Genomic DNA, 15371 nt, shown 5'->3' with positions numbered 1-15371 from the left:
GCTAGGTTGGCAGGAGCAGGGACCGAGCAACGGGAGCTCACCACGTCATGGGGATTTGAACCGCCGACCTTCTGATCGGCAGGTCCTAGGCTCTGTGGTTTAACCCACAGCGCCACCCGCTTATATGTAAATCCGGCACTGGATGTGCAGTAGTATGGACAGGCGCCCCTGGTTTTTCCTCAGCTCGCCTTTTCCCGCCTACAACCCCAGACAACTGACGCCCCCACAAGCGAAATAATTTAAAACAAGGGGGCGGTGATAGAGCGAGCTTGCAAAAGCCCCGCTTCAGCACCGCGTTCCCCTCGCTGGCCCAGGGAAGCAGCGTCGGGCTCCTCCCGCTTCGGGCTCAGCAGGGGCGGAAAGCCGCCGCCTCCGGAAGGGCGGAGCGAGCGAGCCTGGCTGCGACTGGAAGGGGAGCGCAGAATGATGGCGGAGAAGGAGGAAGAGCACGAGGCGGGCTGGGATGCCTTCCTGGACCGGTTCCGCGGCCCCGAGCGCTACGCGGGCGCCCTCAGCCCCGACAACTGGGAGCAGGTGCGTCTCTCGGGGCGGCGGGACGAGGGCGGAGCCGGTGGCCGCGCTCGACTGCACGGGCTCCTGGGGAGATGCCAAGTTGGGAGAGAGTCTCCAGCCTCTTAGTTTTATCCTCTTTTCGCCGGCCTCTTGTCCCCCCTTTCCGTCCTCTCCAACAGCCCTGCCAGGTAGGCAGAGGGATAATGGCTAACCCAACGACGGCCGGTGAGCTTTTGGGGGGAATTGGTCTGCAGTTTTGAATGTCGGGATAGGACCCGAGTTCGAAATCTCCCACTCGCCCGGGAAGTTTGCTGGGGTGGCTTTGAGCCGGTCACTGCCTCTCTCAGCCTAAACGACCTCGAAGGGTTGTTGTTGTTGTTGTTGTTGTTGGGATGACATGTGGAAGGGGGTTGGATCATGCGCGCTGTCTTGAGCTCCTTGGATGAAAGGTAAGATATAAAGTAAACAAACACTGGCTAGCCTTCTGCAAACCACTAATTCCCAGTCTTCCTCCTAACCACTGCAGGGCGAGGGTTGATGGTACAGATCTTAACAGGGTTATTTGTTGTGAGCATTGCTGGTTAGCTCTACTAAATTATGATTGAGTCAGAGGTCAGTTCTGGAGCCTGCTTTCAACTTCAAGGCATATGAGCCAGCAGTAAAGATGAGAGTGCCTCTAGAGCTTGTGCAGAATGCCTTGCCTCCAGTGTTAATAACCAGTCATCTCCCACACCTGGATGTAGAGAGCAGTTTTAGAGAACATGACCGACTTCTGGACAGGTTTTCCTGACAGCCATGGGTTTTTGCAGCACAGTAATGTTTCACATTGACATTTAAAATATTGTCACCATTGTTTTATCATGGAGCAGTTGTTGGTATATACTGAATCTGCACGTAACAACAGAGGCCACTTGCAAACTGTAACTGTTAGGTGGGCACAATGTTGTCAATACAATTTGGCAACTGAAACTTACAATTTGACCATGTACAGTGGATGTTGACTTTCTAACCAAGGGGTGGGATGTGTGTTGTGACATTAGAGCAGGTAGCATTTTAAACTTGCATATTGGGTTGCAAGTTCACAATACATGTCAGTGTATCAAAAAATAATTTTTTTTATTGTAACCTGAATTTGGGAACTTGTGACTCTGCAGACTTTGCTGGACTGTGCTCTCCTCTTTGCTGTCCCTTGACCATGCTGACTGTGGCTGATGGGCATTGGAATCCAACAACATTTGGAGGGAGGGCCAGAATTCTGGAGGGAGGGCTAGATGTTGAATAAGATGATGAATTCTCTAGTCACATTTTTCTATACTGTTTATTAAACTAGTTTATTATTAACTAGTTTATTGATGATACAGTTTAATAAACTGTAGTTTAATAAACAATGGTTTAGCATTATGTGCTAACCTCGCCAATGTGTCTTTCTTGGTAAACAAGAATTGACTTGAAAGAATAGAGAAATTTAATATAATTCAATGACGGATATTACAGGATCTATATCTTACATTCCTGTTGGTTTTGGTTTGGTTTTGTGTTTTTGTAACAGGAAAATGGTGGGTTTGAAGGTTTAGCAAGGGCTGATGCTAAGTCCGAAATTACTTACCTAGAAAGCCAAGAACTATGAATTAAGTGAATTCTTTAGAAATACCCAAGGACAAAATTCAATGTATGGGAGGGAAAAAATGCAAGTTCTTCTGTTAAGTATCTCGAATAAAGGCTCTATTTCCAAAGACATGTGGCTATTTTGAACCCTTTTCTTCTATCCTTGGTAACTTGGGCTGCCTGCATTTGTCGACAGGAATTTGACCAGATCCCAATGTTCATGAGGAAAGCTCCTGCTGAAATAGATCCTAAGCAGAATCCTGACCTTGCTTGTCTTCAGTCTATTATTTTTGATGAGGACCATACAACTGAAGGTAGTCTCCACTTACATACTGTAAATGTATCAGCTGATGAAATTTACATTGTTCTCGCAACACTTTCTCTAGGAATCAAAGGGCATAATTGTTTCATTTCAATCAGTTCAATGTCTTGAAAAGAGACATCCCAGCTTTGTCTTACCAAGGCAGGTGCTATGTTGTGTCCCATTTGAAGGAGAAAGGGTGACAGTCAAATACAGCCTCTGTCATAACCTTTGTCCAAATGCTGCAATAGGTGTCCACAGATAAATGAGCTGACGGCCCTACTGTATTCCCATTTTGAAAATAAAGATCTTAAGCCAGAGCTTTAAGGTTGACAACCAAGTGTTTATCTTGAAAGGGCACCGTCCCATTTCAAAAAATACATATTGGGGCTCATAGGACTTGTAGAAATTTAACTTGGCTGGCACACGCAGCTCCATAAAAAAATGAGAGGTTATCATAGCATTAAAAACTTTAATAGCTGCAGAAATATCCTTGACCCCCTTTGGTGTAAAAGAAAAAAACCATAGTATAGCAGGCTGATTAGCCTGAGTTTTCTGGGAATCATAAGATCTGTGCTTTATGTGTTCTAGATAACTTGACTTTTAAAGGAGTGCTTATTATTGCCTTTCTAACGTTACAATGTTTATCTTTATTGGTGTTTTTCAAGCCCAGGCCTATAAGAATGAGGGCAATGATTATTTCAAGGAAAAGAATTATAAGAAGGCTGTGATATCCTATTCAGAAGGACTGAAAAAGAAGTGCAATGACCCAGAATTGAATACTGTTCTTCATACAAACAGAGCTGCAGCCCAGTTTTATTTGGGTAATGTATTGCATTCAAAATTGTGCCTAGTTCAAATTCTATATAGCAGAAGAATATCAAAGGTAGGACTTTCTCCTGTATGTTCCAGCAGTCATAAAGTTGTTTTTGAATTTTTTTTAAACAAACAAACAAGTAGTATTGTGGATGCTAAATTTTAGGCCCTTATCCTTGTTAGATGTGAATTTAGCAGTGTATGTGGAGCTCCCAAAGAAAATAGGCACCACTGAGTTCATTAGGACTTACTCTCAAATATGCATAATATTGCATCTGGTTTGGCTGTCACTGTCCACATTGCAGTGCTTTAAATTTTGTTAGACATAATTTGATCCAATGTATTCCAGGTCCCAAGACTCAGTATGTGCAAGCAGAGATGTCTCTTGAGCAGCTAGTCTGGATAAATAAAAGAATTGAGTGCTGTTGGTTTTTAGTAGGGATGAATAGCCTCAAATACAGAGTCTGAAAAGAAAGCCAAGAAGTAATAGGTTGTGTTGAAGTTTTTGCAACAAAATCAAATTATTATTTATCAAATACATTTATAAAAAAGAGGGGCAGCTTTTGGAATCTGTTATAATGCCTCCTCTTTTCATTATCCGTATAAATTAATGTCATATTTGAAGATCTTGTGTGTCTTGCCTCAGTGTAGCCCAGTGTTTCTTAGGGAGCAATTTGCCAGCCTCCCTTAAAAATCCAATGTAATGACCCAGGTTTTACAGAGGTATGTTTTGTTTAGGTAACTATCGCTCTGCTCTCAATGATGCTATCGCAGCAAGAAAACTGAAACCCACTCACCTCAAGGCAATTACAAGAGGTAAAAGAACGTTCAACAGTTGCATTTTAATAAAGGCCTCCAGGTAATTAAGAAAGTGGGGGCACTGTATAACAGCAATAAAAGTAAACTTCTTGAAAAGTAAACTTTCAAAGTGCCATGAAATATTAACATAATGCAACTTAAAAGGGTTGTGTCTACTTGAGATAGAGAGAAGGAAGAAGCATGGGAACCTTGGAACAAAGTTATTTGCAGTATGTTAGGGGCAGCATGTGGTCTGAAGGGACATGAGACCACCACCATTCCAATGAAGCAAAGCAGGTCTTGGTCTAGTTAGCATCTGGGAACCATGGGAGGATGCTGAATGCTGTTTGTGCTCGCTAGTAAAGAGAGATGGGAGATGCTCACAAATCCACCTGCCGCATCCTTCCCAGCAGCCCTACCAAATTTGAGCCCTGTGAGTTTTGTTGGGACCAGGAAGAAGAAATAAACAAGAGTTGAGGCTTATTGCCACCCTTGTCTTTTTTTCCCCTTCTTTTTTGTGGTGTTGCTACTTTGGAAGAGGCATGGGAGATCTTTGCAATTGCTGCCCTTATTGTAGTTTAGCTGTAAATTTGTTATTATTTACTGGACATGTTTTTATTATTTGTTATGTGGCTCCCTGCTCTGAGATTGAAAATAGTCTGTGAAGAGTGGGTTATAAATACTTTAAAAAGTAATAATAAATGTAGGGTCATGCTAGGTTGTATGATGTAAGAAAAGTAGGGCATAAATGTAAGAAAATAAAGAAAAGTCAGCCTAGAGTTCAGGCCTCTATGGCTCTTCAGTGCCTTCAGTCTGGAAACAAATTGACCAGCGTAAGTGTACCTCCCTGTTTGCCACACTGATGTTTTAAAAATTAGTTGAGTGTATCTGTGTTTGCTGCGGACATATGTGAAACAAACTTGCTTTTCTAGGAGCACTGTGCCATTTGGAACTTAAACACTTCTCTGAAGCCATAACATGGTGCGAGGAGGGATTGAGAATAGATCCAAAAGAAAAGAAACTTCTGGAAACAAGAGCTAAAGCTGATAGACTAAAGGTTAGAAGGGGGCAAATGGAAAACCTGTTTATACAGTAGACTAAGACTGGTGGAACAGCAATCTCCTCCCCACAGTTACGATGTAGCTTTGTCTGTCTTTCAGCGCACTGAAGAGAGGGATTTCAGAAAAGCTAAATTGCAGGAGAAGAGGGAACAGTCTCGGAAGGAGGCCTTACTCAAAGCTATCAAGGTAACTTTTTCTTTTGGTGGGAAGAATTGCCCCTGGAAATTTTAAATGTGTAAAGATGTGGATACTTGCCTCATTTTTTTTTCTTTTCTCTTCCGATATAGGATCGGAACATCAAATTGTCTCTAGCATCCTCTAAGGAAGACACAACGATATCAGCAGACCTGGCTGAGATGTCTTTAGATGGACTTGGCTCAGAAAATGATATCGGTGCCAAAGTCTGTTTAGATGAGAATGGCAGCCTAACCTGGCCTGTGCTGTTCCTGTATCCCGAGCATGGGCAAAGTGACTTCATTTCCTCTTTTCATGAAGAATCGAGGTGGTTGTTTTTTAAAGCTGGATTTATATAAATCCAAATGAACATAATATGGAAGGGAGGAGGCAGTGGGTTCAATTCACACATTTTATTTGCTGTGTTTTCCAGTACTTTGGTAAGACCATTGAAATGTTCTGAATGTGAAGAGTAGGAGCATGCCTGCCAGCCTCATCTGCTAATCTCAGTAATGTCTGAACAAGTCTTCCCCGGCCTGATGCCTTCCATCAAATGTTTTGGGCTACAACTCATTTCAGCCCCAGCCAGCATGGGCAATGGACAGGGATGATGGAAGTTGTGGTCCAAAACTTTTGGAGTCTTAGAGCATGTTTATATGAAGTGGTGGTTGTGAGCTATTTTAGAGACTCTGAGCAGTGCTGTGAGAAAGTAGTTATTTTTGGGTTAACCTTAAATAAGAGAATAGATTTATGATCTTCCTGAGCATGCCTATTTTGAAAAAAGCATTGAATAATTTAATTTAAAAAAATACTGCATTGGTTAGCAGCCTTTAATGAAGCTACATTGCTTTGAATTCCAAAGGCGTCAGTGTACAGTATCTACTTGAATTCAACTCTAGTAGTTGCTGAAGCTGAACTTAATGGCTTGGAGAGTAACATGATGCATCTTGTGTTTCAGATTTATTGACCACTTAATGGTCATGTTTGAAGAACTACCTCCCTGGGATGTAGAAAAGAAATATATTCCTAGTGAACTGGAGGTAAGATACAACGCCTTTTGGCATTTATCTGCCCTTTCTTAAAATGGATATTCTAATATATATAACCCTGAGCAGTGTAGCCCCATGTGGGATGCCTGGAGTCTAGACCTTTTGTACCCTAAGGAGGGGCGGGAGGGGAGCAATGGGCTCTAGCAGAGGTGGAGAGAGAGGGGACAGAAAGACTGAGGTTAGAGGGAGTAAAAAGGAGCCTTCCAGCAAAGATTGAGAGAGCAACCACACTTTTTGCCTTCACACAACAGTATACTAAGCAATAGCTTCATCATGGAGTTTGACAGAGCCTAAGTCAGCCTCTACCTGCATCCCAGACCAAGAATGGGAAACTTATGGCTCTTCAAATGCTGTTGGGTCTAAAATTACCATCTTCATTGATCATTGGCTATGCTGGGGTTAATGGGATTTGCAGTCCAAAAACATCTGGAGGGCCAAATTCCCCAACCCTGATATAGCCACAGATAGGTCAGACAGGCAGAGAATAATCTCAAATCAGAGGGTTGTGTTATCCATAAACAACTGCAAAATTGTTTTAAAACTTCCATTAAGTACTTAGATTTGTAGGCTTGAATAAAAATTCATTTATTTAGCTCTTCCAAAGGCTTGAAGTATATGGCAAACAATAAATAGAAATAAAATTAAATCCGGTAAAAAACAACCCCTAAACTACCACAATTCTGGAATCCCCTAACTTGCCCTAATAAACTGCAGTCTCAAACGGAAGCAATAAAAAGGGTTTTCCATCACATGTGTTGTTGGTTGTTAGTATTACGGATGCCCTGCTGACCTGCATAAATATCGTACTAAGCCTTACAGGTAATGTTGCTTGTCCTTGTTCACATATTTAGTCGATTTGTCTCTCATATTAAATTGCACAGCTGTATTTTGAGGACGAAGAAAAAGGAGAGATATACCAGATAGACACAGAAACCACATTGCTACAAGCGCTGCAGCACCAAAGGTGAGATTCTGAGCTGGGGACTGCATGTTACTCATCTTTATTGTCAAAATGACACGTGTGTAATGTTGAATCAACAGGATCCATCTACTTGCTTCAAAAAATCAAGAAGGTTTTTTTTTGTCTAACAGTAATCTGACAGAGAAATAATTGTTCGTCAGCAGATTCTGCTGTTAAGGATACAGTAGTCTTAGATATCCACAACCAACAAAACTGCCCATATGTTGTCACTTCAGATTAGAGGTGTCCGCTTCAGCTGAAGCTTATTCATCCATTTCACTACAGGGCTGCCTCAGTTTTCTCTTGGTGGAACCAGCTAGATGTGACACAGGAATAACAATGCATAGCCATTTCACTGAAAGGTGGCTGTATTTTTATACTGCCTTGTAGCAAAAGGTTAGGTGATCAGCTTCTAAAGAAAGGGTAATTTGCTGCAGTTGCTCCTGCCTGAACTTTTAGAATGTCATGAATCTTCGCAGTGGGGACATCTCTTCTTACCAACCTAGCCTATTAGATTTTCCAACAGTCAAAGCAGGTGATGGACTTGAGCATCATGCTGTGGTGAGCATTCCCTCTGTGCAAACATTTCAGCTTGCCAGACAGAATGAAGCCCACCTTTCTCTCCACTGTGCCCTATTCTGCAGGTTCTCCTGACCCCTGTCCAGAGCCAATTTCTGGGCATAAGAGCTTCTGCTGACTGGGCTTGTTAGGTGAATCCCACCCATATTATGTTTCTGTCCTATCTTCTTCCAAATTTGTAGAGCAGGTGAGAATCTAACCTATCAAGTTATTCCAGTATCTTTCAGTGTGGAATGGGGTGGGGAAATGGGATGGTAGTGTAAGCAAACATGCATGCACAAACACAAGCATATAGGTTATCTTAAAATGTTGTGAGCCAAGACTGGAGCTTGACTTTCTAATTGTTTCTGCAGGTACTTCATAAAAGCTGGGACTCCTACCTTTTTGGTTTTGGTGAAACGTGCACCTTTCTCTAAAAACTACTTCTTTGGGAAGAAGGTCCACTGGCTAAAGTGAATGAACATTTTGAGGGGTTGGGAGTGGAATACAACACATAATGGAACAAGGCCTCTTTAGATTTCTAAACTAAAAGATGGAACATTTCGTACACATGTATCTTCTTCTACAACAATTGAGATGGCAGATTTCCTAATCCTAACCACAGAAACTGCACCTGCACTTCTATTTAATTTGGGTGAATAAGCATCGTTCACATTTCCTTAAAAGTGAAGGAATAGAACAAAACAGGGCATACGTTAAGTAGAAAACCTCACCCTCCACTGTCAAAGGCAGTTATGTCTCTGAATACCAGTTGCGGAGTATCACAGGTGGGGAGAAGGCTGTGGCACTTCGGTCCTGCATGCAGGCATCTCTATCGTATCTGCTTGGGCACTGTGAGTACGACATGCTGGATTATATGGGCCTCTTTTTCACCTGATTCAGCAGGGCTCCTGTTACATTATTCACTGAGTTTCGCTTGAGAGAAACAGATTCTCCCTCCCCCCCCCCCCCGATATCTGATTAGTTCTTGAAATATCCAATTTGCCATAAACCGTGTTAATCTTAATGGGGCTTCTACTTGCAGCTTGGGGCAACACAGTATAACTTTACAGATTTAAGTGCCATAAAATAAGCGTATCTAGGGGTCAGGGAGCATACTTGCATCCAATGCTATGCAAGCACAGCTAACAATTCTGTTTTAGGAATAGTTAGAATATGGAGGGGAACCCCTAAATGCCTGCCACCTGTTGTTACTTTTCCAATAGATTCATTCAGAGCATTTGCCTGCTCAATAGGCACTGAGATTAAACCATAGCTGCGATTTATTCACTACTGTCTTGTGCACTTCAGCATAGGAATGTGGAATGCCATTGTTGAGAGCTTTACAATTTTGCTGGCTTTTTGCTGTGACAAGATCGCATTAACCTATCCAAAATAGGTTTTAAAAGGAGCTGGGCACATTTTATATGTTCTAAATTATGGTTTTAATTTCTGGAGGTACATTTCTTACGCCTACCCAATTGCTAAAATTGTGGCCACAGTAGCATCCTTCTCCATGCTGCTAATATCCAAGAAGTAAGAGGGAAAAAAACCACATAAAATGACTTGTTTCTAGAGTACAATCTCTCAAGGATGCACCTTCACACTAAGTCTATCTTTGGCTTAATTGTTTTTGAAGTGCTCTCATGCATGTGCTTTCTGAACTTGGAACTCACATCACTTTTCATGGAGGTGGGAAGATCCAGTAAACGCAAAATAAGGCATAAGGCAAGGGATGTGCTGTACAGCAACTTACTCCTGAGTTCAACCTATATAGAAGGGCAAGTACTACCTGAACAGCCCTGGCTAGTACTTGTCTCCAGGGAAAAGGAGGTACCAAACTGCTGCTTGACTTTTGAAACTAGACCTCTCCTGTATAGCAAATAAAGAACAGGAGCATTTTACAATACAGCACTTTCGGCCGGGAAACAAATTGAGTACTGCAGTTAGATTTTGTTTTATTACCGCATCTGTTGTTGCTCTTTGGAATGTAAGGCTTTAATATAATCCATGGTAGAATTAAAAACCGGTCACCTTTTGGCTGGGAAGAGCATTTTACCTTTTCAGAAGTTGGGATCAAATATATTTGATATCAGAAGAGATTTTCCCTGGACTGGACCAAGCACAGTTAGGAAGTCATAGGTGCCCTTAAGCTGATACCCATAACTAGCAAGGCTGCAGCCACCTTAAAAGGTTAACATCTGGTCCTTTAGAAAACTAAGGGGAGCAGAGGGCAAATGAAGTGACAAATCCTTTTTCAGCTGTAGGCATCTGCTTACGAATTTTGCATTTTCAAAAAGAAAGCTGTTACTTGCATCAAGTATTTGGGTGGCATTTAAATTGTCTCATAATTGTCTGACCAAGTATTACTATTACAATGAGATGTCTCATTGATCAACAAGGAGTCCAGTGTTCTATGAAAGGTTGATTAGTGCATGGGCTGCCAACCCAATGATGGCTGGAAAATTTATAGCATGCTACACTCAGAACAGGGTGATCCAAGCACCTGTGATTCCTGCTTGGAGGAGCACTCTACAGCAACCCAGGCCATGGCTTGTGCCATTTGCAGTCCATCTTTTCACAATCATGCCCATGCAGGTTATTTACCCATGTGCTTATAATGTTGAAAGGTGAGCAGCCATATAGTAGAGGCTCAAGCCATTGCATGCGATGCAGCACAGGTTGCAGAGGGAAGAGAAACCATGATAGATGCTCAGTCTGCTTGTCAGCTCCCTGTAATGAGAATCCAGTTGACGCAGCCGCATAAAGGACTTCTGCGGGAACCACCCAGCATCCTCTCCCAAGCCATAGCTTTGCTCAATCAGGTGCATTTCGGCCATAATATCTGAAGTCACTTGCCCAAACCACTGAGCGTTTAGAGCAGCAACTATGACACAAATGAAGAAGACTGTAATCTGGAAAGGAAAGATAGTTATACTATTCATTGTCTGGTAGCATCAGCTAGTATGTGGGGGTTTTCATATCACATGTAGCTGCAATCGCTTTGCAGGAATAATATTTAGATTCATGGCTGGTACCTAGGCAGGTTCCTGTGGCCCCAGCAGTGCATATCATCCTTAAAATAACCCTGTGGGTTGGCCCTGCCATTGCATTTTCAAATTAGGATTAATAGGGTATATTCGGTGCAAGATGTTCCGTTCCTGTGCCAAGTCACCAAACTGTGCTCCTTTGCTGCTCTGCCCCACCACCTACTGTCTGAATACTACCCCCTACCAGCCGTGGTGGTAGTTACAGGAAACACAAGGAGTGCCCTGCTAGTAAGCGTGGGTGGCTTCTTAGTCCAACCACTTCTTCCTAAGGCAGGCATGCCATCACAAGCGAGGCCATGTAACAAAGCAGAATGGCGAACGAATGCATGCACGTGATATTTAAAAGAGGGAGCCCACTACCTGCATGGTTTCTTCCTCATTGAGAAGTTCGCTGGGGTGACACATGGCAAATATGGTCAGGTTGATGAAAGCACAAGCTGAGCCAATGTGGAAGTAGTAAGGGAAGAGGCAACTCTGAATGAATCCGAATGTATGTTGTGAGAGATTGTTGCCCATCACAAAACCTGCAAGAACAAGTGGGGCGAACACAAAGGAACAAGGTTATTTAAATGCTACAAATGCTGAAAATAATAATGAATAGCTATTTTAAAAAAAACATTGAATGCAAAATTAACAAACGTATACAGTTTTAGATAATCTCTTCTAGTTTCAGATTGGCTTATTTCCGTAGCTGTCAACCTTCCCTTTTTTTGCGGGAAATTCCTTATTTCAGCGCTGCTTTCTGCTGCTATCCCGGATTGTTAGATATCCCGTAGACTGTCCCTGGGACAGGTGAGGCTGCTGATCCCTTATTTTCAAATCCGAAAGTTGACAGCTATGCTTATTTCCATTGTTTATTAGGATTTTCCACACTTGGTGGTTTTACCTTCACATCATCATCATTCAGCTGCTTGGTGTCTAGGAATATAGACTCACCAATCCAGAAAGTAAATCTTCTTGCCAGCCAATGTTATCCCTATTTGCCCAGCCTACATCTTACTGCCAAGCTAAAGTAGCCCTTTTCCCCTTTCTGAATTCACTGCATATGCCAGTGCAGAGCACTCCCATTTCTCCAAATGTTGAATCCCTCCCTAAATAAATTAACTGTGATTAATTTGGCCTTTAAGCATCTATGTGCAAAGAGGGGGGCTGTGGAACGGTCCCAACCTACTGGCTATAAAAGTCACCCAGATCTGCATTCCCCAGAAAGTTGAAAGGAAAACCAAGTGGAGCACTTTGACTAAGGTCGAGGGATCAGCATCTGTGGACATGGTACTTCAAGAAGATAGTCGCTTGCAACTCCCTTGGCCAAACTTCAACTTGGGAGACACTCGTTTTACCTGTTCAGACACACTGAGAGGCAAAAGAAAGTTACTTTAGCTTCAAAGTAGTCAGAAATGTCCTGTCCCCTCAAAATTAAAGTGTAATTGTCACATGTGTTCTCTCTCACACCACATTTCTTAGGGGTTTGTGTTTTGTATTGCTGCTGCGAAGGAGTTGAATTTAAATGGACCAGCTAATAGTGCTTAACAAAATTCTCAGCCAGTGCTCCCAAGAGAAAGCTATTCTGAGACATCTGTGAACAGTGGCACTCATAGCCTCCCCTTTTAACTAGACTGATAAAAAGATGGCCAGGTCAGCACACCATATGCCACCATAAAGCCAGGTGCAGGTTTTAAAGGCTTTGGGCAACACCTGGAACCATTAATGCCAATGAGCATTTAACCAGTGATTACAGAGGGATGTGGGTTGCATTCTTAAGGACTTGGAACACAGGCTTCTTTTTTATTCATTTTTTCCAGCATTTATTCCATGGCCTTCAAATTACAGTGGAGGGAAGCTTCTCTGTTACTTCAGGTAAATTCTGACCCCAGTCAATGCTTAGGCTGCGTAAAGTTGGTCTGGATTTAGTTCAAAGCAATTATTTCAGCCTACCAAAAATTAGGGCCACTTCCAATGTCCCAAATTTATGTTGTAGTCCCACAACAGCTGGAGACCCAAGTTTGGGAAACCCTGCTAGAGGAAATGTTCCATGTGTGGTGGTTGCCAGTGAGGGGCACATCAATTATTATGGAGAAATTCTTTAAATGTCCAGAGTGCTGTAACAAAGTGGATGCAAAGGGCATAAATGTAAATTTTAGTATGGGCTAAAACCATTAGAATGGTGTGGGCTAACAGAAACTCAAACTCCTACATCATTAGTATCTAGAAACCCACAAGCAGGGATGAAAAAAATTATTCAGTAATTGTCTGTAGCAGGTCCTGCAGCCATCCCACCTCGTCATCCTCCAACCACCTACCAAAAATACACTTGCCGTTACAGACCCCCAGGTGGAGAATCAACTACAAATGTAGATCCCGACTGATAGCTGCTCATCAAAGCCACTTGCTATAACAAAAGAGTCCATACCTGAATTTATTTGAAATGGTTTTACATGGTTTTTATTGTATTGTGAAACTGCTTTGAGAGGCTTCATGGGAAGTGACTCTTAAATTGTTAGGGACTGCAGCAACATGCTCCTTATTCCAAGCAGTAAAATATTTCCAGTAGGGTAATGCACATCCTGATCTGAACAGAATACTGCATATAATATAGGAAAAGCAAACTAGGAGAGTAACAGGTTTTTTCCACTCTTTAAACTTCTAAGTACCTCAAGATGGGCAGTTTACTTTCAGAGAAACACGTAAGCTGACACTTGTCTTCCTCATCCCTTCAACCTGCAACACAAAAGGAAAACTTGGAGGCTAGTAAAAGACAAATACTGTATTCCCCAAGGGATTCTCAGATAAATTGCAATTGGGAGTACATGAGCAAGAACTCTGCATAGAGGAATCCCACGATTATAAATTGCACTCTTGAGCCTTAGTATAGCAGTACTGTCACGTCCCTTCAGTCTGAAAGAACAGCAGGTGCTGCAGCAGCCTAGTGGGTGGCCAAAGACATTTCAAACGGGTGTTCAGCGACTAGCAAGTTGAAATATTAACTTCAAAACAAAACTTTGCTTACCACCGATGAATAATGTTGCACTGGTGCGTTTTTCAATGTGTCACTCAGACTCCCCGCCGCCTAATGCTAGAATCTCAGAAACACAAACACTAGCAAAGCTGCCGGATCAAATCCCAAAACAAGAATGGCATCTTTACCATCAAAATAAGCAGGGTCGGAAAGGATACGATCAAGAACCAAGCACAACACTCAAAAGCAGCGGATCCACTACCACACATCCCACATCAAACGGTCCCCAAGCGCGGCCAGATAATCTGCATAGAAAGCATTTCGCTGTGCAAACAGACGGAACTACATCCCGGAACTGGGAAGAAAGTCCCCCTTGCGACGGGAATGCAGAGACAGACTGGACTGGGCAATGGGGAAATCCTCGTGCTAGTGCTAAAAAAGAGTCAGAAACGCAAGCGGAGGGGGGCGTGTCGCGATGTGCAAGTTTGCACAGGGGAACTTTTCTCTTTTGCAAGTGCTCTTTTACCCACGACTGGAGGAAACTTCAGCCCGTACCCCAGCAATCGTGGGAAAACGGGTGCCAATCCGAGAGGGGAGCGGCCCCCTCGTGGCAGGCAGTTGCTCAGGCGGGGTCTTTTGGCCAGGCCACACTACTGGGTGCTCAGCCAAGGGGGGGGGGGCAGGACTGGTCGGCGCGGGGCTTGCAAAGATCACCCCAGATCCTGCTGGTCCCCCACCTGCCATAGCCCGACTGGGTGGAGGCGAACCTCCCTTACCCGACTCCCTTCTGAGGTTGCCCACCTCGTTCTTCCGACGGATCTCCCCAGTTCTCTTTTTCCCACTCCGAGGCGGGGCCAGCGGTGGGTGGGAGTCTCGGCCTCTGGAGAGACGTCGCCTTTGCCCTAGTTTATTTTTCCTGAGCCCCCATCATTACCGAGGCTTTTACAGCTGCTCCTTTGCTGAGATGGAAGCTCTGGACACCATAAAACCCGAGGACAGATGACCCCAGACAAAAACAAGGGAGTTGCGCCATATTCAAAGCGCCAGCTTCTCAGTAGCACAGAACGCCTGCCTTTTTAAAGAAGAGTCCTGTGCAGCTCAGCTGCCTTATGTCCAACTTTAGTACCTTGGTCTAGTAAAAGCTAGCATGCATCTCAACCATGGGGGGGGGTCATACTTGGTTTCACTTATGGCACCTCAGCCCTAAGCCGCCTTCCATAGAGCCAGAACAAGCTGGCAGAGCTTTGCAGATGGGAGGAAAGTAGCCCTGCACTGGGTAGTTGGAGTTAGCAGAGAGTCATGTTTGTTTCTGCAAAAGCAAGTAACTAGAGGCGTGCAGAAAGTTCAGGTGTAAAGGATGGTCAAGTGTGATTCTATATATCCAAAAACTGTGCAGGTAGAGAAACACTATTCCCTCTGTATGTTGTTGCAGAGCTAGCAAAATGATGCAATGGGGGTGTCTGAATTAAAAAGAACCACAATGATTCTCTGCCATGGGGGGGGGGGGGGAGAACGCCCTGCATTTGAGG

General features: G+C 43.4%; 2 protein-coding genes across 5 annotated transcripts; one reads left to right on the top strand and one right to left on the bottom strand.

The window, feature by feature from the left end:
* Nucleotides 1–375: 375 nt before the first annotated feature.
* TTC4 (tetratricopeptide repeat domain 4) lies at nt 376–8395 on the top strand. Its single transcript, XM_081915870.1, has 10 exons — nt 376–534; nt 2315–2432; nt 3088–3243; nt 3974–4051; nt 4966–5090; nt 5194–5280; nt 5382–5596; nt 6227–6308; nt 7199–7281; nt 8211–8395. Exons 1-10 carry the CDS (start codon nt 424–426, stop codon nt 8311–8313), a joined length of 1158 nt encoding a protein of 385 aa, XP_081771996.1. The 5' UTR covers nt 376–423; the 3' UTR covers nt 8314–8395.
* A 368-nt stretch (nt 8396–8763) lies between these two features.
* On the bottom strand, nt 8764–15171 carry LOC309372350 (transmembrane protein 205-like). 4 transcript variants are annotated; one of them, XM_081915900.1, is made up of 5 exons: nt 13894–15171; nt 13538–13604; nt 12058–12239; nt 11247–11410; nt 8764–10751 (listed from the first exon to the last, which is right to left on the bottom strand). In XM_081915900.1, the coding sequence occupies exons 3-5, from the start codon at nt 12155–12157 to the stop codon at nt 10452–10454; spliced, it is 564 nt and encodes a 187-aa protein (XP_081772026.1). In that variant the 5' UTR covers nt 12158–12239; nt 13538–13604; nt 13894–15171; the 3' UTR covers nt 8764–10451. The 4 variants fall into 4 exon arrangements, with proteins under 4 accessions (XP_081772026.1, XP_081772027.1, XP_081772028.1 ...); XM_081915901.1 differs by having other exon boundaries at nt 14031–15171; XM_081915902.1 differs by having other exon boundaries at nt 14619–15171.
* Between the last annotated feature and the right edge of the window lie 200 nt (nt 15172–15371).

The sequence above is a fragment of the Podarcis melisellensis genome (assembly GCF_964234715.1).
Source record: "Podarcis melisellensis genome assembly, chromosome: 6".
Lineage (NCBI taxonomy): Eukaryota > Metazoa > Chordata > Lepidosauria > Squamata > Lacertidae > Podarcis > Podarcis melisellensis.
This window is presented reverse-complemented; position numbering and strand designations above follow the sequence as displayed.